Source organism: Triturus cristatus, chromosome 3_2, assembly GCF_964204655.1.
Source record: "Triturus cristatus chromosome 3_2, aTriCri1.1, whole genome shotgun sequence".
Lineage (NCBI taxonomy): Eukaryota > Metazoa > Chordata > Amphibia > Caudata > Salamandridae > Triturus > Triturus cristatus.
The window spans coordinates 734,535,481-734,560,398 of NC_140584.1; the positions used below are offsets into that span (position 1 = coordinate 734,535,481).

The 24,918-nt window shown below is 49.1% G+C and overlaps 1 protein-coding gene across 4 annotated transcripts in view; it reads left to right on the top strand.

Moving 5' to 3' along the window:
• The window catches only part of STAT1 (signal transducer and activator of transcription 1), a 543,237-nt gene that overhangs the window by 366,530 nt on the left and 151,789 nt on the right, over window positions 1–24,918 (top strand). For all 4 annotated transcript variants that reach the window (XM_085648786.1, XM_085648787.1, XM_085648788.1 and 1 more), the window contains exon 20: window positions 19,809–19,948. In XM_085648786.1, coding sequence (XP_085504912.1) covers window positions 19,809–19,948 — 140 coding nt within the window. The remainder of the gene's footprint in view (window positions 1–19,808; window positions 19,949–24,918) is intronic.

Consider the following 24,918-nt stretch of genomic DNA (forward strand, 5'->3'; position numbering starts at 1 on the left):
CTCCATTCAATCCGGTTTCCGCCCCCACTTTAGCACGGAGACCTCTTCTTGAAGTGATGGAGCAGGTTTGCAGCACCCTAAACACTGGAGGCAAGGCCATGCTCATACTGCTGGACCTCACGTTGACGTTTGACACTGTGCCCCACCTTAAGGTTGCTTGAGTGCCTCTATGAGCTAGGGATCAGACATTCTGCCTTAAGCTGGCTATAATCTTTTCTGAACAGACGGACTCAGAAAGTCTGGCTGCCACCTTAAACCGCACAGGACAGCACCCTGACTGTGGGTGTGCCGCAGGGCTCGGCTCTCAGTCCCACTCTGTTCAATGTATATCTGACGCCCCTAGCAATCCTTATGGAGTCCCTTGGCGCAAAAGTCACCTCTTATGCAGATGGCACGCAGCTTTTGTTTGCTTGCGAGAAGGGCAAGGACTTAGATGGGAAGCTGATCTCATGGTGTCTCACCAAGGTGTTTCACTGGCTGGATTTGCAGCACTTGAGATGCCACCCGGACAAGACAGAGATCGTGACCTTTGGAGATGTCCCCCACAATTTCATGAAAACCTTCCGGCCGAGCAACTTGCCGCACCTGGGTTCCCCACAAAACTGCGTAACGAATTTAGGGATCAAAATAGATAAACCTCTTTCCTTCCAACCTCCGATTCAAGCCCTAGCCGGGTCCTGCTTCAGTGTGCTTCGCATACTGAAAAAAATCCTGTCTATTTTATCGGAGTCTGCTGGTAGAAAGGTAGTGCAGGTCCTGATTACGTCGAAGTTCGACTATGGTAACGCTCTGTACCTCTGTCTCCAAGACTATCTCCTTAAGAGACTGCAGGTGGTGCAGAACTCGGCGGCAAGACTGCTACTTCGACTCCCACCTAGGTCCCACATGAACCCTCACCTGAGGGCCCCTCATTGGCTCCCGGTAAAAAAAAGCGTGGTCTTTAATTCAATGGCCTTATGCATAAGGCCCTGCATGGGACAGGCGCCTCCTATCTCAGCAAGAGCGTCTGTGCATACATCCCTGCTCGCACCCTTCGCTCTTCCTCGGCATACCTTGAAAGGGTGCCCGCATTAGTCGCCTCAGAAAAGGAGGGAGATCCTCTTCCTATCTGGCACCACTCCTTTGGAATAGACTCCCATTAGAGCATTTGCTGGTTTCAAGAGGGAACTAAAAACCTGCCTCTTTAACAGCTAATCCAGTTGCCTGTCTGTTCTCCCACTGCCTAGCGCTGGAACACTCTACTGAGTAGCTGTGCGCTCGACAAAACAATATAATATAACATAACATTATCATCGGAGGTGTAAAGAAACTGAACCCCCCCCCCCCCCCCTTTACACACCTCCACTATCATGTGTGACACATTTTTAAAAAGCTCTCTGAGTCTGTTTAATTTTCTGATAATCTGTGATTTATAATTCTCTATAACTTCCTACTGAGTAATTCTGTATTTTTGTTCTGTCTTCTGCCCTAGTAGAACGGAGGAGTGATTCTCAGTAATTGAACTCCTCTGTTCAGTAAGTCAACATTCTGACTTCATTTGGTGTCCCTTGCTAGATTTTCTCAGTTGAGTCACCTCCTGACCTAGCATTTGACGTACAAATGATTATTCCTTACTTTGTTATGTGCCTTGTGGTCAGTCGTCCTTCTTAGCAATTCTCCTTCTGTCTCTTTATCGGATAATAATAGTCATAGTGCTAATAATCCTAATAACTTGTTTATGACTTTTCATACCACAGACTTTGCCTCTCTATTACCCAATTTAATGTTAGTTTCCCAACCTTGGCAGGATGGAAGGCTGACTTTGACTTGTGGTTTTAAATGTGTGTCCCACATGTCACAGATGCAAGAGGTCACTGAGTCATCTTATGTTCAAGACATTTTCATTAAAAGAAAACTGAAAGTGCCCCGAAACAAGCCATCATCTAACTTGAAGCGTGGAGGAGGGGGAAGTAATATAATATCTAAGGTGGAATGTGTGGTAAACCTTACCGTAATGGCCTACTATTCATAGTCTAAATTTTTGAAGTAAATGGTAAATGACCCTGCAGGATATGGTTGCACAGAGTAAGAACAACTAGCAAAAAATAATATTAATAAATATATATATATATATCTCAACAAACGACCACCTTTCTGCAAAGAAGTCCAAGGACACAGCGGAGATTCTTTGGAAACCTTTTATTCACTCATTTTCAGCACAGCATAATGCATTTTGACATTTCCGCCTTCTTCAGATACCGCTGATAACTCATTGTCAACTGCTCCTTCCTTTGAATATCCTGTGGTGCTCCCATTGGCCAGACTGATCGCCGCATGTGTGTGCAGGGAGGCCGCAAACCACCGAACCAGATGCCTCCCCCGTCCCATTACATGTAGATATTGCATCGTAAGATGTTGTTCCGGTTCCTCCCTGAGATCTCCCCAACGGCTCGTGAGCGTCGCTATCAGAGACCGGTGACGAAGAAAGTGGCCGGGAGCCAGCCCCGTCTCCTCCGCTAGGGAGGCGAACGAGAGGAGAGCCCCCTCCCGGTAAAGATCCCCCAGTGTTTGTATGTCTACCGCGCTCCATTCCACAAGTTCCGAAGCACTAAGCACCCCCTGCCCGCTAGGAGAACCCTCGAGCGGTATGGCCGGGGCGTAAGGAGTCAGGGCCCGGGTGAGGTAGAGGCTACGGCGGTAGCATTTGTGGGCTACCACCATGAGGAGGGGCACAGGCCTCGACACGTTCGCTGCCGGGTGGAATAGCTTGATGATGTCAACTAAAGGGAGGGGGGGGTGCAGCAGTCGCAGTATTATCATGCCCTCTGTCTGCCAACCACCGGGCCATCCATTGTAACTGCGCAGCCAGGTAATAATGCTCAAAGCACGGCATCGCAAGTCCCCCCTGGTTGGTGGGGAGGTACAGCTTGGGCAACGCAACTCTGTGGCGTGCATTACCCCATATGAAGTCCCGAAGTGACCGCGCAAGGGCTGCGAAGAAGGATGCCGGTATATAAATGGGTAGGTTGGCGAAGTAGTACAGGAGTCGGGGTAAGATCACCATTTTGATTAAGGCGACTCGCCCCGTGACCGTGAGGGGGAGGGTACCCCAAAACCGCATCTGAGTCTTGACTGCCCGGATTGCCTTCCACGAGATCCGCCGGCTGACGATATATCTGGATACCCAGGTAACGGAAGGTATCCGGCCTCATTTGGACCTGCACGCCCCCAAGATGATAGTTTGGGTCTTGAGTGTCGGCTCAAAACGCGTATAGGCAGGACTTAGCAGCATTCACCCGAGGCCTGAGAGTGCAGCGAAGTAGAGTAGAATGCGCTCCAATTCGGCCGGGATATGAGCCACATCTCTGACGAAGACCAGAAGGTCATCCGCATAAAGCGATACCTGATGCATCGCGTCGCCCAGAGGGATGCCGCCAGTCAGCACCCTGCGGAGCGTGGCAGCTAGGGGCTCTATTGCTAGCGCAAACAGGAAGGGTGAGAGCGGGCATCCCTGTCTGGTGCCTCGGCATATTGGGATGGCGTCGGAGATGTACGGCCCGGTTCTCACCCTCACCATGGGGTCCTTGTAAAGGAGGGCTGCCATCTGGAGGAACCCGAGGCCCAACCCGTTGTGCGACAATGCCGCCACCAGGTATCCCCACTCCAGACAGTCGAAGGCCTTTTCAAGATCCAGAAACAGGCAGCCCGCCCTGGGCAATTGCTGCACACTGACAGTAGCCACCCGGAAAAACCACTGCAAATTGAGGGAGGTGCTGCGCTTGGGCACGAAACCATTTTGGTCGCATGTACCAACACCAGCACCATTGGCGCCAGACGCTCCGCCAGCACCTTGGCCAAGATTTTGTAGTCCGCATTAAGCAGAGCAAGGGGGCGGTATGACCCCAGATTGGTGGGATCCCGTCCGGGCTTGAGCAGAGATACCAGATAGGCCTCTCGCATGGAAGCAGGCAAGGTACGCTCTTCGAGGGCAGCAGAGTAGAGAGCGTGTAGTTTGGGTACTAGTGACTCCCGATAGGTCTTGTAATACTCCGCTTGGAGCCCATCAGGTCCCGGCGCCCTCCCAGAGGCCAAGGAGGTGACCGCCTCTCCGATCTCTTCCACGGTGAGGGAGCACTTGAGCGACTCCCGATGCTCACCTGGGACCGTGGGCAGACAGGCAGCCTCCAGGAACCGATCCAGGTCCTGCGCCTGCCGGCATCCCGCCGAACGGTACAGGGTCGCGTAATGATCCGTCATCGCCTGATGAATCTCCCACTGCGCGTACATGAGCGACCCATCGGGCCCGCGAATGGCATCTATCGGAGCATGAGCAGCCTCCTGTCTCAGCAGCCAGGCCAGCAATCGCACCGCCCTGTCCGACGTGGCAAGGATTCGGGCCGAGTGAGCCGCATAGTTGTGACAACGCAAGCGCTCCAGCAGCTCAGCATGGCGCACCCGAAGCCGCGCCAGCCAGGCCGAATCTCGACCTCCGCCCTCGCCATGTTGTTCACACGAGAGTAGGCGAGATTCCAGGCTAGCGAGCGACAGTGCAAGCCGCTTGCGAATGTTCCACGTCGCGCCCAGACAATGCCCCCTGATAGTGGACTTATGGGCGTCCCACTCTGTCAGTTCACTGCTCGTTGTCCCCTCGTTCAGTTCAAAGAACTGCTCGATCGTTGTGCCTAGGGATGCACAAAATTCTGCATCCTCCAGGGCAGCCGGTTGGAGGCGCCACGTGGGGACTGGGGGGCGGCCGGGGTTCCATCTGAGACGCAGTCTGAGAGAGTTATGGTCAGAGTGAGTCCGACCCAGATATTCTGCCCGGTCTATCAGGGGGATCAGAGAATGGGATCCCACCACCCTGTCGAGACGCACGTGAAGGTCGTGCACCGCCGAGTAGTACGAGTAGATGCGGTCATTGGGATGCAAGCTGCGCCACATATCGAATAATGCCCAGTGCGACATCCAGTCGGTGAGGGTCCGCGCGTTCGAAACCGCCTGTGTGTTGCGGAGGGGCGGAAAGGACCTATCGGGGTGTGTGTCAAGGACTGAGTTGAAGTCCCCGCCCAGTAGCCAGGGAAGACCCGCATATGGTGCCAACACCGTGGACAAGTGGGCAAGAAATGACGGTTGCTCGACGTTCGGGGCGTATAAGTAGCATAATAATATGTGTTGGCCATTAAGCCTCCCGCGAGCTAAGATGTATCGCCCTGCCGGGTCAACTACTGCATCAGTGCATGTAAACGGTGTGCCCGCCCTCACCCAGATCAATGTGCCTCGGGCGTGTGCGGAGTATGTGGTCCCGAAGAGCTGACTCCTCCAACGGGCACGCAGCCGGTCAATTTCAGGCTGTGTCATGTGAGTCTCTTGGAGGAGGGCTATGGCCGCCTTATGTCTCTGCAGGTAGGCAAAAATGGAATAGCGACGCGCTGGCGTGTGCATACCCCGTATGTTCCATGTGATTACTTTGGTGATGGCCATCTAAAGCAATTAAAGGCTGCATGGGCGACGGGGCCGGGGTCCGATCGGTCGGGGGGGGCGGGACAAAGGCTCTATGTGTCATGCCGGTGTGCTGCATCAAAGAAAAGAACGGAAGAACTTTTGTGTGCTGCCGAGCGCACGTAGTGGAAATCAAGAACTGTGCAACTACTAGGACAAATCCCCGAACGGGCATTCGTCCAAACTGCTAAACGCTTATGGAGTGAAACTAAGCCAGGAAATGGCTGACAGGTGTGCGGTGCGGCTATAGCTGATGTAAACTGCACCCATGCCGCATTACCCCTGCATTCGCTATAGGTGCCTTCTGTGATGCGGGTTTAACTGGGCATGTGCGAGTAGCCTAACTGTGTCCATCTACACCGCCTGTCGCAGACCCCGCGTAGCGCATTACCCCCCCCCCCGAGCAGGGCTTCCCACCACCCCGCTCGCATGAGGTGACCTAGCGAACTAAACTGAACCAGCACACAGCACTGCACCACAGCATACATGGAAACCTGTAAGCAATCAGTCACCATGATACATTGTCTATCTCATGTTGACACGCGTGCCAGCGGGCGCCGCCACCTCACTGCTCTTGGCTCCCACGATCTGGTCGGCAGTCTGGGGTGTCACCAGAGGCATAAGTTGATCTTCTGAGAGCATGGTGGGCGGTGAAGACGATCTTCTGGTCTCGGGTTCGCTATGTACGTGAACTTCCGCTGTGCCCTGGCTGCTCGTAGACCCAAGGGTTGCCACCGCCTCCAGGGCTCCCTGACGCTCCAACCACATCCTCTCCGGACTGGGCGCCACAGCGAGGCCAGACCCTGCATCCCTGCGGTACTCCCTCCGTCGCCGCGGTCTCCTCTCCTGTCGGCCACCAACTCCCGGGTCTGGGGTCCTCTGTCCTCCGCACTGCCCCGTCTCCTCCAGCCAGTCCCAGACATCTGACGGGGCGTCGAAGAAATGAGTCCCCTCCTTCGTGACCACCCTGAGACGCGACAGGAACAGCAGTGAATATGGGATCTCCAGGTCGCGCAGCTGGCGCTTCACCGCCAGATAGCTGCTCCTCCGCTTCTGCACTGTCGCCGTGTAGTCCGGAAAGAACATCACCTGCCCACTTCCCACTGTGATGGTGCCTAACTTCCTGGTCTCGCGAAGCACCACTTCCCTGTCTCGGTAATTGAGGAGTCTGAAAAGGAAGGGACGGGGCCGGGCCCCCGGCCTGGACTTCCACGCCGGGACCCTGTGTGCCCGCTACACCACGAACTGCGGGTAGAGCACGCCCGGGGGGGAGTATGTCCCGGAGCCACCCCTCGACATACTGTTCCGGGTTCCGTCCCTCCTCGCCCTCCGATAGTCCCACCACTCGAACATTGTTGCGCCGGGAGCGACCTTCCGCATCCTCGGCACGATCCTCCAAGGCATGGACGCGGTCAATCAGGTCTTGCAGGGCTATAGCATGATTGCTCACCACAGGCTGGACATCCTGGAGCGTTAGGCGTTGTTGGGCAACTGATTCCGCCAGCTTGCGGTGGTCCGCATGGAGAAGGGTGAAGTCCACCGTAACTTTGTCAATCGTGGACTCCAAGGAGGCCCTTGTCTGCTCCAAGGTGGAGCCAATCCGTTCCACTGCCGCTAGCACTGTGTCCATTTTTGCCGCAAGTGCCTCTGCCTGAGGCTCCACACCTCTATCGTGGCATCCTGGCACGGAACCCAGGCCGTCCGCTTGTGGCTAGCCCTCGTTCGACTTATTCCGCAGCCGACCCATGACCAGCTGCTGTGCTGAAGGCATCCGCTGGCAACCCCGGCACCAGACGGGCGACCCGAGCCCAGGCCCCTGTTTCACCATAGTATGGGAGAGTTGACACCACGTTCCCTCCACTAGTGTGGGGAGGAGGGAGGGGGGAGAGGGAGAGCAAGGACCCTCCCGAGAGCGGCCACGGCCACCGTCCAGGAGATGCCGGCTTTCTGCTACTCCCAGGCTCCGGGGGGCCACCGGGACCGCCTCGCGCTGTCCCCGCGATGCACCAGGATCCCCCGCCGGGCACCTCTCCCCCAACTTTACGTCTATGTCCCACGCCAATCAGTTCTGGTGATTGTCCGCCGCTGCCGCCTACAGCCGCCACTCCTGGGCCACCGCCATCTATGGGGCACCCCCCCCCCCCCCTCACCCCCCCCCCCCACCGTTACAGGCTCAGTACAGACAGCAACACGGCCCAGGCGGCACTCCAGTCCCAACAATGTCAGGGCCCTCTACACAGTTTTCGCCAGTGGGGATGTTCCCTAAGCAAAGAGCCCCCAATGGCCCGCCGCCGCCAGCACCCGCGGCCTGGTCCGCGTCTCTCCCGCCTTCTCATCCCCACGCTGGATGCAAACGGTCTCAGGCACCACCGCTATGCGCCGGCACCTCCGGGGTACCCTGCAGGCCCAGGTGCTCTCCTTGTCACAGCACCAGGACGGCCCCCCCCCCTCCTCTGCAGCCGCTCACCCCACTGTTCGTGCCCTGTCCGTCCGCTGTCCGCTGACCAGGCTGCAGGCCCCTCAAGTCCTAGGCCCCCGCACCGCTGCTGCAGGTATTAGGGCAGTCCACTGCACCACAGTCTTCCTCACTGACCTCCGCAGAGCCCGCCGCTCCACTGCAGCACACAGAGAGGCCCGCCTCACTCCCCAGGCCGCCCCGCTGCACCCCTCGGCCTCGCCAGTGCACTTAGATCAGGCCTTCGTAGCTCATCCAGGCGGCCCCGTAAGGCAATCAGCCAGTTCCCATGCAGAGGCGCTCCTGGCGGCCCTACAGGAATATCAGACGGCACCCCGGGGATCTCTCAGCAGGTCTGCCCCACAGTAGCGCCGTGAAAGTGCGCGCTCTGCAACGCCGCCAGCAGGCTGCTGCCACTCCTGTGTCTTCCCCGCACTCACCGCTCTACTGATCCCACCTCACGTACCATAGCGTCTCTGGCAGGTCACAGACGGGCAATCCTGCCTTACACTCCTTCCGCTGGTACCGGCCACCATGCAGGAGAAGCCAGTCGCCGTCCCGCCTCTGCCACGGAGATCTCGACCAGCACGGCCTGCCACGGAGATCTCGACCAGCACGGCCAAGTCGCCTCGTGGCAAGCCGCGGGCTGGAGTACCCACCGCGGCCGGTCGCGGCTCACAACCTGCTCCGCCTCCCTCACCGGCTCCAGTTCCAGCGCTGCATAACTGGGGCAGCAGGCGGCCGTTTTCTTCGAGCTTCGCTGTGGGGTGGCAGACAGCCTAGGTTTCACGGCTGGCGGTGTCTAACATTGTTGGTTAACCCAGTTGGCAGGATAATTGTCAGGATAATGGCACCGGGCGGCAGGAGCTTCACCTACTTGCGACCATCTTGTAAGTGCGCCACCTAGCGCCCCCATTGTATCTTCTCTCACTTGGGGTGGATGGGTTGAGGTATGGAGTCAGGATAAATGCCCGCACGGCATATGCGCTATCACCTAAGTTGGAAAGGAAGTGCCATTAATAACAGTCGCCAACACATACATCAGAGGTATACACCAGGGTGTGTCACATTGATTTACCTAGCAGGTATCCCTCTCCAAATTCACCCCCAGCCAGACGTGTGTAGATCCCACTGTTCCTGAATATGTAGGAGTCATGGGTACTCCCTGGAAATTTAGCTACTATGTCAGTAATGATGTGGACCGCATCGCATATAACCTGCACGTTGATGGAATGTGTAGATTTCCAGTTCCGGTAAATGTACTCTGTAGCTGCAGGTGGGCAGATTGGTATGTGTGTCCCGTCGATGCACCCTATCACATGTGGGAACTGTGCCTTTGGTAAAAATCCGTCTTTGTTTTCTGCAGTTCCGCCTGTGTGCTAAGGAAGCGTATGTAGTGATGCTTACTTTGCATCATGGCATCCAGGAAAGTGTTAAAGAAACGGGACAGGCAACTCTGGGACACCCCACCTGCCACAGCTATCACCCCCTGGTAACTACCTGATGCAAGTAGGTGCAGGCTACAGAGCACCTGAACATGTGTTGGTATAGCGTGCGCCCTTGGTGTCTGATGCTCCAGGAGTGGGTGCAGGTCCCATCTCAGGTCTAGGGTGGTTTGGGGGTCTAGCCTGTACCTCTCATGGATTTCAGCCTCAGTCAGTTGGAACAGTGTAACGCGCAGTCTGTACACACGCTCCTCCCGTCTCCAGATCCTCAGTCCTGCTGCTTGCAAACGTTGCTGCCTTGCAATTACGTAGAGGGCCGCCATTGTGTTCACAGTGTTGCATTTGGGGCTGTTTAAATGCATTGCACCTGATTACCACCTGCTTTGAGTCAGTGGTAATTAGCGACTCCTAAATACCGAAAATTCGGTATTACTGATTTTTGGTACATCGATTTGCGAGTTTTAACGATTTCTTATTTAGTGACTCAGTATTTGGGGGTTTCGGTGTCTGCTAATCACTAATTAAGGAATCGGTAACTGGTTTCCCTTATTTTTACAGATTCGTTATTTGCGATGACGTTTGTTGTTACCTACATTGTACATGGCTAAATACCGGTCGGTAACGCAGAAATTCAGCGAAGTTTGGCGTTACCGACCGGTATTTAGCCACCTACATCTGGCCCTATGTATTTTATCTATGTGTTATGGAGTTAATGTATGTGGTGTGTAGTGGAATTATGTTGTTTTTATTGGTATTGTTATTTGTGGAATTGTGTGGCGTGGAATTGTGTAGTGGCTTTTTGTAGTGGGATTGTGGCATGGTGTGCAGTGGAATTATGTGGATACTAATTATGTGGAATTTAGTGTACTGGAATTATGTGGAGAGGGATTGTGTGTTATGGAGTGTAATTATGTGGAATGGAATGTTGTGTTGTGGAGTGGAATTTAATTATGCAGTGTTCTGTTGAAGTTTGTGGCATGATGTGGAATTCTGTGGTGTGGATTGGGTGTATGTGGTGTGTCGTGTTGTGTAATTGTGTTGTGGGGTCGAATTATGTGGTTTGCGTGGAATTAGGTGGTGTGGATTGAAAATGCTTGGAGTTCAATTGTGTGGTGTAGAACTTTGTGTATAGCTTTGCCTTTTTGGTGTTGGGGAAAACAATAGGTCGGAGCTTGCCTGAGGTAGGAGCTTGCATGGCCGGGGAAGCAAACTGTAGAGCGCCATTGGGCGCGATGGCAAACTACTTGCCGGTGCAGTTTTGGTAGATGGTAGTAGTGGAGGCTCCTGCGCTGTCCTGCTCCTCCTGCAAGTGCTGCAGCTTCTCCTCATCGCCACGCTCGCCACCAGACAACTTCAGGATCTCAGCTGCAGCACTGTCATCTGTTAGCCCCCACCGGCCCCACCACGCAGCACCAGCTGAGACACCTGTGCTTTCGACACAGTGATGATTGTATTCCCTATGAGCCATCTTCCCTGTGTGAAGCAGCTTCCATGACTGCTGCAGCGGAATGTGCTCGCGCACACCAGGAAGTGAATGCAGACACCTGGGTGCAGGCTTCGCTGTCTGTGGGCGGTTACTAAAGGTTTGCTGGCGCCACAGCCTGATGTTGGAAATTGGCAGTGTAAGAGGTGGTGAGGACAGAAACCAAACAAAAAACGAAATATTAACTCGGGACAGCTGCCCAAGTAGCGCATCCAAACAAAGAACGATATTTAAAGCTATTGGGTTGCAAGCCAACGCCTTGCTCCAGTGTTGTAAACATGTAAGTGGGTGCTGTGCTGAAACATAAAGTGTGGCGCCCGTGTACATAAGTTATGCGCTGCGGCCCATGATGCGGGCACCATGGTGATAACCTATCACTAGCAAAAAATAAAAGAAGTAGTACCAAAGGAACACATAAGTACCTACAGTGTAGTCCCTAAAGGAACACATAAACACCTACAGTGTAAGTAAACCTTAGTTGGCCAGTGCTCCTCGGTATAAAACGGAAATGATGTATCGGGAGCACCAACCAATCAGGAGCCAGGAAAAAATAGCAATACAGGAGTAGACCAATGGCACGCAGGATTCCAATCCATACAGGAATTACAGCAAAGACAAGGAGATGATAGAACGAGTGCTGAAACTTTTCAGACACTCACCCCCAGTCACAGATCTGGGCTGAATCCATCATCATTCCTTAGCTCACTTTGCCAACTGAGTTCAGACCCAGCTATATGCAAATCGATCTTGACCCTGTGCCTCATGGGAACAGTCCAGCCGGAACTGCCAAGCCAGGTCTTCCCTGAACTGAAAACAAGCATCCTGCGACCGGTTTCTGGGTAACACCCTTCATCAGCCAGGCTAGCTTGAATCCAGTGGCAAAGTGAGCATACAGGGATTACTGTAGGTTTTACAGAAAGCACATGCATGCTGCGTAGGCTCAACCTAAAAAACGGCTCCCAGTCTGCCTCTGCAGACTGGAAGGGCAGTTTTAAACTGCTAACTCGACTTTGCCCTTTAAAACAATGGCAAAGCCCAGTCCTCCCTTTTTAATATACATAAGTCACCTCTAAAGTAGGCCTTTCAAGCCCTATAGCAGGGTGCTGTATATTAGAAAGTAGAACCACAATGGTAAAATCCCACCATTGTTGTTTTTCCTGTGGAAAAGGCTAGTAGTCCCATTGGTAAGTGCAGAGTTACAAGCTGACACCTTGGCTTTCTAATTTCTGACTGGGACTACTATAGTCAGTACTGTTAGGTACCAAACAACTCATTACATTAAGCCCGACGTGATGTAACTTCTTGCTGCGTGCAACTTTTAAAAAGTTGCCACTTTATTTCTCCAAGTCTCCTCTGCAGTTGCAACCAAGGTCTGTCCCAGAGACAGCTTTCTGCCTTCCTTGGAAGATGTGTAAATGACTTCCTTGAGAAGACACAGTAGAAGTCTATGTGCGGGATAGATTTTTCCTCTCACTTACAGGAAGCCACACAGGTGTTGGCCGAAAATGCAAGCTTCAGAAGGAAAGCCCCCTTTGAAAGGCGAATTGCAAACACTTGAACTAGGGGCTGCTCTGTTATTCAGGCAAACAGACTAGCACAAGGGGCAGAGAAGGGAAGCCAGTTGTCATGCTGGTTTTTCAGGGACATGCAGCCCTTTGGTAGTCACACCTCTGTGTTGGGCTAGGGAGCTCTGCATGCCGAGAGAGGGGTTATGTCATGTTGCCAATGAGCAGAATTGAGCCCTCTGGGATAGCTAGATGCCACACTTCTTAGGAAGTAGTCATCGGGAGGGAGGGAACCTGGTAGCCCATTGTCTACGGAATACAAACTCACTGAGGGCATTTTCTAGGCATAAAAAGGGCACCCAGAACTCCGATCTCATTGGACTGGAGAAAGGGACCAAAGAAGGCTACCTTGCTGCAGCAAAGAGAGGCTACACCGATGTGGGCTGCACTTGATGGCTAAAAAAAGAAAAAGAACTGTGCCTGCTTTGTCCTATTTGCAGAGAAGTCGACTCCTGGGGCTGTATCATTAAAAGTGCCCCAGGGGCGCAACGGGCATGTGCACCCGCTTTGCACTCCCCGGGCACTTTAGTATTACAGAAAGGGCTGCTAACGATCTAAAGTTGCCACCAAGTCTGTTGGACCAGGGAGAGCCATTGAAGTGCAGCTTGGTTGCCCAGAAGGCAAGTAACCGCAAAAGAAGGGACTTCTGACAACCTTGAGAGGACTTAGAGGGACGTTGATCCACGTGGCAGGATTGCCTCACCAAGCCCTTAGACCGAGGTGTAGCCCCAGGAAGACCTTCTCTGACCACACAGCATCTTTGAGCATCTTCAGCATCCTGTATCCCTTGCATCAGGACCACTCCAAAGAAGTCAATGGCAAGAAGCCACTGATGCTGGAACTGGACTGTAAACTTTTTCTTGTCAAAGTCACTGTTTCCGTGGACTTTGCTGGTCCTCTGGCTGGCTCCCTTCTGTATTTGTCACCTGAAGTAAATCTAAATAACCACATTGATACTTAACCAAGTTTTTCCTGAAAACATTTCCAAGTGTCAGTTTTGTTGAATTTGCCAGTACTCGTTCGGCGTGGAGTAAAAAAAAAAAGTGATTTACTATACCTTGTAAAGTGTGTACCTACGGAACCCATGTGGATCTTTTTCATTCTTGGTGCCAAAAAATTACATGAAAATCGAAACTATTCTTATAAATTGGTGTTGGATTTCTTAAGTGTTAAATTTCTGGCTTTGTCAAATGTTTTTGCTGTTTAAATGCTTTACACTTGTTCCTTTGTTTTACATGGTGAAGTCACATCATATAATACACCCCATTTCCTCACACCTATGTAGGATCTTTAGATTAATCAGGTGTACTCTGACCTTATTTGCTGCCTCCAGGGGTGTATCAATGCTGCCTCCCAATCTATATTCTTTAGTGACCCTAAATTTTCTTCCCACTTAACCCTCAACCTCTGAAGGTCATCTGGCATACTGTTAATAAGGCGTTTATATGTGATGAAACTGCTCCCCTCCCCAGTTCATCCATCTATTATTCTATTTTCCATTTGTTCATATTACTGTATCTTAGACCATTCAAACCTCTCTGCTTGGAGGGCATGTTGCAATTGTATATATTTGTATGTCTCTGTTATATCCCGTAAATATTCAACCGCAAAGGTGTCAGATGATTTTAAACCCTCCCTGTCCATTAGATCCCCCAGCTTGGAAATACCTATCTGGACCCATGTTTTGAAGCCACGCAACTTGTGCAACTCTTTCAGCATTAGTCCTGGGGTATTTCTCTCGTGTTTACCTTTCTTTCCCAGGCAGCGCAAGGCTTTTTCCCTTGCGACCAACTATGTCTGCGTGGCTGTTAGCAGTTTACTCCTCCCGTTCCCATTGTAAATAAAGTGTAACTTTGTTGGTGACTCCAGGTTCAACCGTTCAAGAATTACCAAGGGGTTGTCTCTTGGATCATAGATGCAACTATTGATTGGTATTGTTTGGTCGGCCCAATAATGCGCTTCCATATCTGGCAGCGTGATTTCTCCTGTTGTACAAAGATCTAGTCGATGTTTAAAGGGCAGTTCTCGGGGTATCTCCATCTCACAGCGGGTCTGTATTTCATTGTCTCTGGGATTGAAGAGGCTGTGTACTGTGAAGTAATTTCAGTAGTATTATCATTTCGAATATTGCAGCCCTCCCCATCATTGTAGGTTCCTCAATCTAGCCACATCATTTAGTATCTGTTCTACGAACACCTCTAATTTTGGCATTATTTTAAATCCCTACATAGTTGAACCCACTTTCTGAAATCTTAATCCCCTTGGGTCGTCGGGAGAGGGGGGAGTCCCCTGCTTAACCCAGGGCATTTGTAAATTAATAGTAGAGTCCCTCAATTTAATTTATATCCACTGTATTTGCCTTATTCTCAGAACTTCTGGAAAAACCTTTGTATATTTGTTAAGGGAGGCAAGACTTAAATATGGAAATAGCATATAATGAAATCCTTTTCTCAACTGGTCTGGAGGCGTCTTTAAAGTCTTTAATTTCCCTGTTTGGGCACATGCCAACTGCTCATAAAGTGTAAATTAAAATTGGGATAAGTGGCATCCATGTTTGGTACCCCTTTTCCATAGAAAGGTATGTGATGTAATCCCATTCACTTCAACTGCTGCTGTCGAATTGCTATGGAGGAGAGCTACCCAGCTCACAAAAAACATGGCCAATTCCAAACTTCTGGAGAACCAGAAATAAAAAGGGCCAGTGTATAGTGTCAAAGGCCTTTTTGGCATTTAGTGTCAGTATCAACAGTGGTTCAGTGTGAGCGCGCATTATTGCCAACCAGTTGTGTAAATATCTCAGATTGTGTCTGGTCGAGGGTCCAGGAATAAAGCCTGATTGGTCATTGTGTAATAGAATACCGATGACTCATATCAGTCTCATTGCCAGGGCAGTGGCCAATATTTTGATTTCAATATTTAGCAGGGGTAATGGATGATATGAGGCAAACTGCTCCTTTGGCTTCCCTTCTTTATGGATTATCGTTATAATTGCCGAGGTCTTCTGGGCCATAAGTTTGAATCACCTCTATTACTTCTTCGATTATCTCTCTATCATGTTCTTCCCTTTCTTCATTACGTAACCTCAGCATGTTAAGGGTGTTAAGAAATTGTCGGTGGTATGCTCATCTACCACTATCTCCACCCCATTAAAGGTGCTGTAGTCTGCGTGTGTCAGTAGTTTTTTAAATTTGTTGCTTTCAACTCTCCATTGTCTTAAATCTAGCCCACCCATCTAGCTTCCTCTTCTCTTCTACTGAGCCAGTCCAAGAGGCGTCTGGCCTTGTCACCCACACCATATAATCTATGTTGAGTTGCTACATATTGTTTGGGAGTAGCCTCCTGTACAATATCTTGGTATTGCTGCATAATAACCACCAGTTGCCTTTCTATCTGGCAGTCGGGACCCCCAGTCAGTGACTCTTCCAATACCATAAGACTTCCGTAATCTCCTTAAGCCTTTGTTTTTATTTGCAGGCTATTATAATCTGCCCTTTGTCCTAGAGGAGTGTTTATATGCCTATCCCTTCATTTTCTTTAAGGTAGAGTTCCTTGTCAGCACTAATCTTGGCCATATCGCTGGATCTCCCAGTTCCCAATTGTTCAGCCTCAGCCCACTTTCACCCTCACAGGACCTCCTTCCCAGTTTAATCAGTGTGGGGCGGTTATCTAAAATTCCTCTTGGTTCAAGGTCCCCTGCCTTTACTGCCTCTATAATTGGAAGATAATTCACAGGGATGCAGACGTAGTTTATACTAGTCTACTATCCCTTGTTTAACTTTGTTGCTCAGGCCCCTCACATTTCATGGTATCTTCCTCAGTGTATACATTTCCCAGGCCCTGACCAGGAAAGTTCTGTCGCCCTCCCCCAACCCATAACAACAACCTTCCATAACTCACCAACTTAGACATGCACTATAAATCTACTACCTCCTTACTTTAAGTGCACTTCAAACAGCCTATACCATTATTTATAGATACCAGAGAATACTGTTACTCCTATCTTGGCCTGCTTTAATGTGCTAGATTTTATTACAGACCATCCCTCAACATAGTAATCCTTTAGTTTGTGTGATCCTAACTGCAGCCGTGAATTTATGGAAATGAAGCCCCTCACCATGTCTATAGCAGGTCACCACCACTTCTCTCTTCTTCCCTCGTAGTCCGCTCCATAGGCCTCTCTTGTGTTGTTGGGTCATCTCTCCTGTGTGCCTCCCTATCTGCGTCTGATGTCTCTGTCCTCCTCACCCCTCGCCTGTCCCAACCAAGATGATCCAGGCCTTATTTGTCTTTTCACTGATCTTGTCTTTTTTTTTTCTTCAAGGCTGCCTTACGTCCTTGGGTTGCACCACTTGCAGTCCCTGTATCATTTGATCCTCTCCCTGTTTCCAGTTCTCACTCAACAGTAGTCTCACCTTGGGCCATGCCCTTGCTTCCCTCAGGGTCTTGGAGAAATAGGTTTTAATCTGGTAGAATACCTACAGTTTACCTGGAAATATCAACATATACATTAGTCCAAGGTCTTTTAGTTTCTGTTTTACTTATCCGTAGGTTTTCAGTTGTTTCTGCACTGTTCTTGTGTAGTCTGGCTCCCCCAAGGATCATGTCCCTGTCCTGATAGTTGAGGAATTTGGTAATAAGGAGGCCCTGGTGGCCGCCACACCACCACCGCTCTGTGTGCTTGCTCTATAATAAAGCAAGAGGAAAAGCTCTTTACTTTTATGCCAAAAGTCAACGAGGCCCTCAGGGACATTGAAGGATCTATGCCCTCTGCCCCTTCTAGAAATCCAATAAAGCAAATATTATTTCTTTGTGACTGTTCCTCAACTTCTTCCACTAGAATTGTCAAGTCTCTGGATGTCTGTATCAATTGAGTCGCTGTCGTCTGGAGTTCACGGACGGTATCTTCCAGTTTGGATAGTCACTCCACTGCACCCATCACCCTCTCGATCACATGCACGTCAGTGCACTCTGAGTCGAAAAACCAGCAGCATCAGTCCAAAAATGTGGGGTTATACATGCTAAAAGAGGCATTTCCTTAACATTGCTTACAAACCCTGCCACCCTCACACTCCTGACTTAACGACAACCCTCGTTCCTTTTCTTTCCTTGCTTTCCTACTTGTTTCCTCTCCCATACCCCTCTCTCCAGCCTCTGCCCTGCACTGGCATCTGCTTTCCTGGCTCCATATTTATTTGGTTGCCTGACCATTGCTACTCTCCTTCTCTTCGTTGCAAGTCCTACACATTGGCGACAGCGCTGCTCACACCTTTCACAAATACTTAAAAAATACAGCAGGGAAGCTGTTTCAAATGTATAATAGATGTAGCTTCCTCATACAAGTGACTGCTAATACCTATAAATATTTCTCTGACCTGTTGCAGAACATACAGTTGTTGCACTCAAAACATTAGTAATGACTGTCTGTCATCATAGTAACTCAACTTTGTCATATTCATTTAAGACAAGGAAAACAAGCAAAAATCACTGGACTTGCAAAAATGACTATGCACACATATCTGTTAAAGCCACGCTCTATCTATGATCTGACTTTCTCAAAACATAAGCCTAGGGTTTTTCCCATTGTTCATTTCCAGAAAATGTCACAATCAAGGACCTTTGCTCCATACATAATTCTCTGGTGCGCGAAGATTAAGCAACTAATGGTGCACACCCATGGGACATCTAGTGCCAGACCATGGTACTGCAGCCTGCTACAAGAAGGGCTTGCATCTGACTCAAGGAACCAGTTACAATTTCCTAAGGTACTGCACATGGCATTGGGTTAGCAGTTTTTCAAAACTGAGGCACCATAAGTTAATGAAAATGCTGTATTTGACTGACGGCTTTTGTGTGGACTTTGTTCGGTTAAATCTCATGTATTTGTCAGGTATAGAATGCGTAAACAGTCATTATTAGGAATGAGGTTGGATTATGAAAAAGCATTGGCACAGCCAATGGGTCCAGCTTGCAATTTCAAGCCAGACCAATTTGTTTGTTATCAATGCTTGTTAGAAAAATGAGACCTATCGGCTTTGCCAGTGGTTATGTGGATGCAGCCTAATCTACAATTAATCTGAAAAATAACTGTCAATGTTAAACTATTGTTTACAGTCTAATTTTTCCATTCCCACACCTTGTGTTTTAATAATATAACATCTTACAAAACGTATAGTTTTAGATTCCAAGAGGTAGAAAGTTACACCCCTAATATTTACAGCCTTACACCTATACATTTTTTAAACACCAGTAATAGCCACTAATTAAATCAGATTTTAGAGTTAATGAGGCCACTCTAGCGGTATTTGGACAAAAACATCTTAAAATATTTAAAAACACTGTTTCTTCTCCTGTGTCGAGTCCACCCGCCATTCCCACGCTAGTAAATGCACGTTTGCACAACTGAGACAAAAGTGATATGTAACGAAGCAAGGTTGTTTAATGGAGGCATGGAGGCTAAGTGTGGAGAGGGACAGTCATGTGGTAGCTCTTTAACCTCTTCTGTGCCCATGACGAGATAGTCTCGTCATGGAGCACGGTCGCTCTGTGCCCATGACGAGACTATCTCGTCATGAAACCCGCCCACTAAGGAAACGCCCGGCACAGGAGGGGGAAAGGGCGTGGCACTGAAGGGGTTAAAACCTTTTCTTTGTTTTGCTGGGAAACGTCTCCGGGGTCCACCTGTGCTGGGAGGACGTCCTGTTATGGTAGAGGAATGTGGAAGAGTTTGTTGAACTCTGCATACAAGAGCGTAGCAGTCTCAAAATCTTTTGTCATCCTAGTCGAAGTACATGTTTTACTCTTCGCTTGTTTTGGGACCTATGTATCTACCTCTCTGTTTGTTGGGTGTTGAGTTTCTTGGCCTATGAATGACATTCTCCTGCAGGGGGCTGTACAGATGGGCAGCCCTTTTCAGAAGTCCTTACAATGGGTTATTTTCACCAGTATGTGGAGCTGTGTTTAAAGAATTTCTAAAATCATCATTTTTTTTTAATTTATGTTTGTCTGTTAAATCACCACTTTATGAATTCCGTTTGTATGAATATAGCTAAAAACAATTGTCAACAAACTCCCCTTTACTTTATCTTTCTCATTGTGTAGTGAGGTGGCAGATGTTGTGAGTAGCAGAGGTATGATTAATCTTCTCTTGATTCTGTATGTTCGACTTGAAACTTTCTAATACGTGGCTAACACAGGAAAATATGTGATATCCCACACCATTGTTAAATGTACTAAGGGCCAGCTGGCTAAATAGTAGACACAAAAGCACTATAGTATGCCTGTCTTTTAATGGTTAAATAAAAGTGCCCTGGTGTAGCCATTGTGGCGGTGTAGGAGTCCTTCTTACTATTTTCTTTCCTGCTTATAATTCATTTTTATTACAGCTGTATATTGGGCTTTATCAGCAAAGAGAGAGAACGTAACCTGTTGAAGGATCAGACACCTGGGACATTTTTGCTGAGATTTAGTGAGAGCAGCAAAGAAGGAGCCATCACATTCACCTGGGTAGAGCGACTCCAAAATGGTAGGTAGTTGCATATAAAGTATCTTTTCAAAGTGTTCCTGTCTTGCATTTTAAGAATTACTACTTTCAGCACATACATTTATTTAAGCTTTACACCCATTATGATCAAACCTTTGTTTATTTTAATAATTAGGTATGGAAGTGGATGGCTTGAAATGCTTGCATGGCTCAGAGGACATTGGCCCTTATAACGGGAGCACTTCCCATACTTCAACCTGCCGATGCTCCTGTGGGTAAATTCCTACTTGCAGATTGTGCTCCTGCTGTGATGCCCAAGCTGGTATCTATTCGGCAGGGGCACCATGGGTAACAAGACAATCTTGTTTCTATGCTTTCCTGGAGAGCAGCGTTCTGCTTCCAAGGATATTTGTTTTGCTACATAGGAAGAAAATGTCATAAAAGAGGAATTAGGCATTTAGGGTATGCTTGTGTTAGTTGTTTAATAATGTCTGTGTTCCTTATAAGGATAGGTGATAGAAAGCAGTGTGGTGCTGATCAGTGACTCACTGTTTGTTATGCGGTGGACAAGTGAATGAGCATGTATTTCTGCCATTGTACAGCCAGTCACCTCCTGGTACATATGTGAACGTAGCATTCACATTGATGCCATATGAAGAGACAAGTGCCACTTTATGCTCCCCCAAAATCTTCTCTGGATAAAGGAAGAGTACTTCAGCTTCCATGCTCCTGCAATAACTGCCTTCTTGGCCAAGTTGTTGAACAAGGTTTTCAGTTGGTTACAGTTATGTTTATTTGATGTGATCTCAACTGAAGTGAATATTTTTTCTGACAGAACACACATTGTTGGCAGATCATTGTCACCAACCATAACCCGTTTTATTTGATAATCTTGATGAGTAAAGAAAGATATTTCAAAATGAATAGGTGAATTACTAGGCAGAAAAGTAACCTAGAAGAGCGAACTTGGGATCTTCCGTGCCACTATAATGTTATGCAGCTGCCTGTCACTATGTACTTCGGGAGGAAGGACACCTTTCCAGTTGTAAGCAACTTTGCTCATACCTCCTTTCCGGCAGAAGCAGAGCTTTGCCCATGGCTGACTGCTTTTCTTGATTTCCTTGTACTCAAAAAGCTGCATGTTGTAGTTTGACCCCCAGTTAGCACACAGTTCATGTAAACTAGCCTCCCTTCTTGATGGGATTAGAGGCAGTAAGTTGGTGGCTTTTCAAAACATGTAAGAGGTGAACCGAAGTCTGCATTACAGAACATATATATTTAATATAACATATGTTCTGATAAAGACTGCAGATTCCTTACCTTTTGAGTATTCCTCAGGCATCTGGATGGATCTTGGATTTTTTCATAGTACCTCTGTGCAGCAGGAGGTGGCGCAGTGCGGCTCAGTACTGATGCTGTTCTGCTCTGGAAGTGACGTGCGGGCCTATAAAGGCGTCACTCCCATGGATTGACATCAGTTCCTAGTTTCCCACGCTGCTGGACACGGCTCTGAAGCTTCTCTCGTCTCTCTGAGACTGCGTTTTGTCAGATATTTTCTCCAAATTTTCAGCTGTGTTCAAGGGATGTCACCTCCTAATACGACAGGTTTTAAGTTCTTTAAAGACTGTTGCAAGCAGATGACTGTCAGATCCCCATCAGGTTCGCTTGTGACCTCTGGGGTCGAGCCATAACTCCACGACCTGCGGGTACTGTGCAAAGATAAGATAAACCCAGAGGCAGTCAGGGCAAATACAGTGAACATTTACATCAGCAAGCACAAAAAGACTCCACGCCAGAATCGCTTCAAGTCCCTCTCCGCGTTCGAGGCCGGTATTCCTTGTGCTCGAAATTCTCAGGTAAGCACAAGAAACATAAGAAGTCAAAACAGAATTCCACTCTGTCGCATTATTCCCACTCCCCTTACGAAGCAAGTAGGTGGCCCCAATGGCCCTGTTCCTGCTCCCAAAGTCAATCAACTTGGGAGCCCATTTTGCAACTAGAACTAGTTGCAGAATGGGTCTGAAGTTGACTGACTTTGGGAGCAGAAACAGGGCCATTGGGGCCACCCACTTGCTTTGTATCTCTACCTACTCTCTCTAGCCCATCTTTGGGCCCCATGGATCCAAAGGCTTACCACCTGGCACCATTTTTGCCATTTGTAGCCATGTGTGACTATATTTTTCTGGGTTATTGGGCGATGTCCAGTACTCCCTGATGGACATGCCATTCAATGTGACTCACCTGTTCAGGGACAATCCTTATTTTGCCCTTGAACTCTTCAAGGAAAGTAGGGCTACCGCTCACTCCTTGGGCCTTTCTACCCTGCCTTACCAACAACACATCCAACGTTCCTTTTGTGGCTTCAGCCACTGCATTCCCTACTGCAGGTCTCCTATCCCATCCTAAAGGTAAACCCAGCAGTTTCACAAGTGAGGCTGTGGTTCCCACAACCTCTTTGGCCAAGGTCAGCGTGCTGCTTAGTCCACCACCCTGCTCCCCTGCAGCCCCACCTGCCAAACCTCTTAGTTGTGCATTTACAGGGTCACAGCCACCTAGTGAAAGGCAGAATCCACCAATTGTACTTGGGATGGCAAGCGATCACATCGGACAGATGGTTCCTCCAAATTTTAAGCAAAGTGTACACCTTACCCTCCCTTTCTTCCCCGCCTCACCTTCCACCTTTTGTACGACAACTGACAGAGGACCGTCTACCCATTTTGCTGCTGGAAGTGTAAGCCCTTTTTGCCAAAGGGCCTATCGAGAAGATACCAGCGCCATAAGTAGTACATGGTTGTTATTCCCGCTCTATGTTGGTGCCCAAAAAAATGCCTATTATAGATCTGCGCCCTCCCATTTTCTTCCTCTGCAAGCAGAATTTCAAAATGCTCACCCTTGCCCAGTTGTTGTCTACCCTTGAGACTGGTTGGTGGTGTTGGAGCTGAAGATTACCTATTTCCATATTCCTGTCCTGCTCATTGTAGCTATATGGGGTTCGTGGTGGGAGATGAGCATTTTCACTTGACTGTACTCCCTTTTAGTCTCCCCAGCGACTCTCTGGTGTTCATAAAAGTGATGGCGGTGGTGATAGCGCACCTTTAAAAGTCTGGGGTGAATGAATGAATATGTATTTGTAGCACGCATGGCTACCAGAGGCCTCCCAGCGCTAGCAACAAAGCAGTGAGCCGATAAAGGAGCATTAAGGGAACAGCAGAATCTTCGGAGCCGTACGAAAGGAAGAATGATTGGTCTCAAGCCGAATACTATCTGGAAGATGATTCCAGCTCTTCGCTGAGATGGTGGAAAACATCCGACCCCTGCTCCGAGCTCTGTGCACTCTGGGGACTATTGCGAGGCGTTTCGTTTCTGAACGTAATGTTCTCTTGGGAAGGTAGGGGGTGATGATAGTTCTTAGGATAGGAGGTGCCCTCAAGGACATCACCTTGTGAGCAATACAGAGGGCCTTAAACTGAATTATTTCTGCCACTGCCAACCAATGCAGAGAGGCAATCACGGGCTTCACCGAAGCCCGATAAGGAGCCTGCAATAAAGAACGGACTGCACAGCTTTGCACCATTTGAAGTTTTTTTATGGCGGCGCACGAAGCTCCAAGGTAGAGCACATTTGCATAATCAATCCTAGATAGTATCAGGGCCTGAACCATCAGTTTCCCAGCACTAAAAGGCAGCACGGGAAGAATTTTCCTTATCATTTTAAGGATTCCAAAACAAGTAGCTGCCACTTTTCGTGCTTGTTCATTAAAATCCAGTTTATGGTCATACCATACTCCGAGACTTTTTATGCGATCTTTTGGCGTGGGCACAACACCTAGGCATTTAGGCCAGAAAACATCAGGGTTAATATTGGTGGGTTTCCCTAAGAACATCAACTCTGTTTTCTCACCATTTAACTTTAAGAAGGAGTTGTCCATCCAGGTGGCTATTCTCTCCAGGCAGTTGGCCAGGCAAAACTGTTTCTCGTCCAGCTGGTTGAGGGACACAATCAGCTGTGTATCTTCTGCATATGAGACGATCTAAACCCCAAAGGGCTTGAACAATTCGCTCAGCGGTCGCATATATACATTAAAAAGCGTGGGGCTAAGGAAGATCCCTGATGAACCCCACAGCGCAGCGGCATTTTCTCTGAGATGGAGTCATTCTCGAAAACTTGGAAAGACCTATCTCTGAGGAAGGATTCCAACCATTTAAGCAGCACTCCTGAAACTCCGCTCTCTCTGAGTCTTTCCATCAATATACGATGGTTGACAGTATCGAAGGCCGCGCTGAGATCAAGTAGCACGATGGCTACAGACCCGCCAACATCTAGAATTTTCCTTGATTCTTCAACCACTGCTAGCAAGGCCGTTTCAGTGCCCTGCTGAGGTCGGAAGCCAGTTTGAGAGGGGTGCAAGCGATTGTTCTCTTCCAGAAATGCGGAGAGGATGGTGTTAAGATATTTTTCGCATATTTTGGCAAACGCTGGTAGCAGCGAAATGGGACGACAGTTTGCGAAAATTTCTGGGTCCAGGGAAGGTTTCTTCAGGAGGGCTCTCACCATAGCCTGTTTCCATAAGGAAGGAACGACCCCCGTGGATAATGAAAGGTTAATGAGGTCAAGAATAGCTAGACCGATGGAGTCAAAAACCTGGTTGATGAGAGCAGGGGCAATCACATCATTGGGCGATCCGGATTTCAGCTGGTGAGCATAAACTTTTAGGATTTTCAAATCCATAGGGGGATAGTTTCGATTCCTAGGCCTGACAGTTGGACAAGGCTTTGTGAAGGGGGAGCATCTCCTTGTCCAGATGGGTGCAGGAAGGTACAATAGATATCATCAATTTTTTTTTAAAAGAACTGAGCCAAATTATTGCACCGCCCTAGGGGGTCGGCAGACGAGGGGAAAGGTTGGAGCGGCTTGAGGAGAGATTTAGCGATTTTAAAAATTTCCCGGGGAGCATTGGCGGCAGAGAGAATCTTTTTCTCATAATATTCTGCTTGAGCTCGACTAATTTCCGC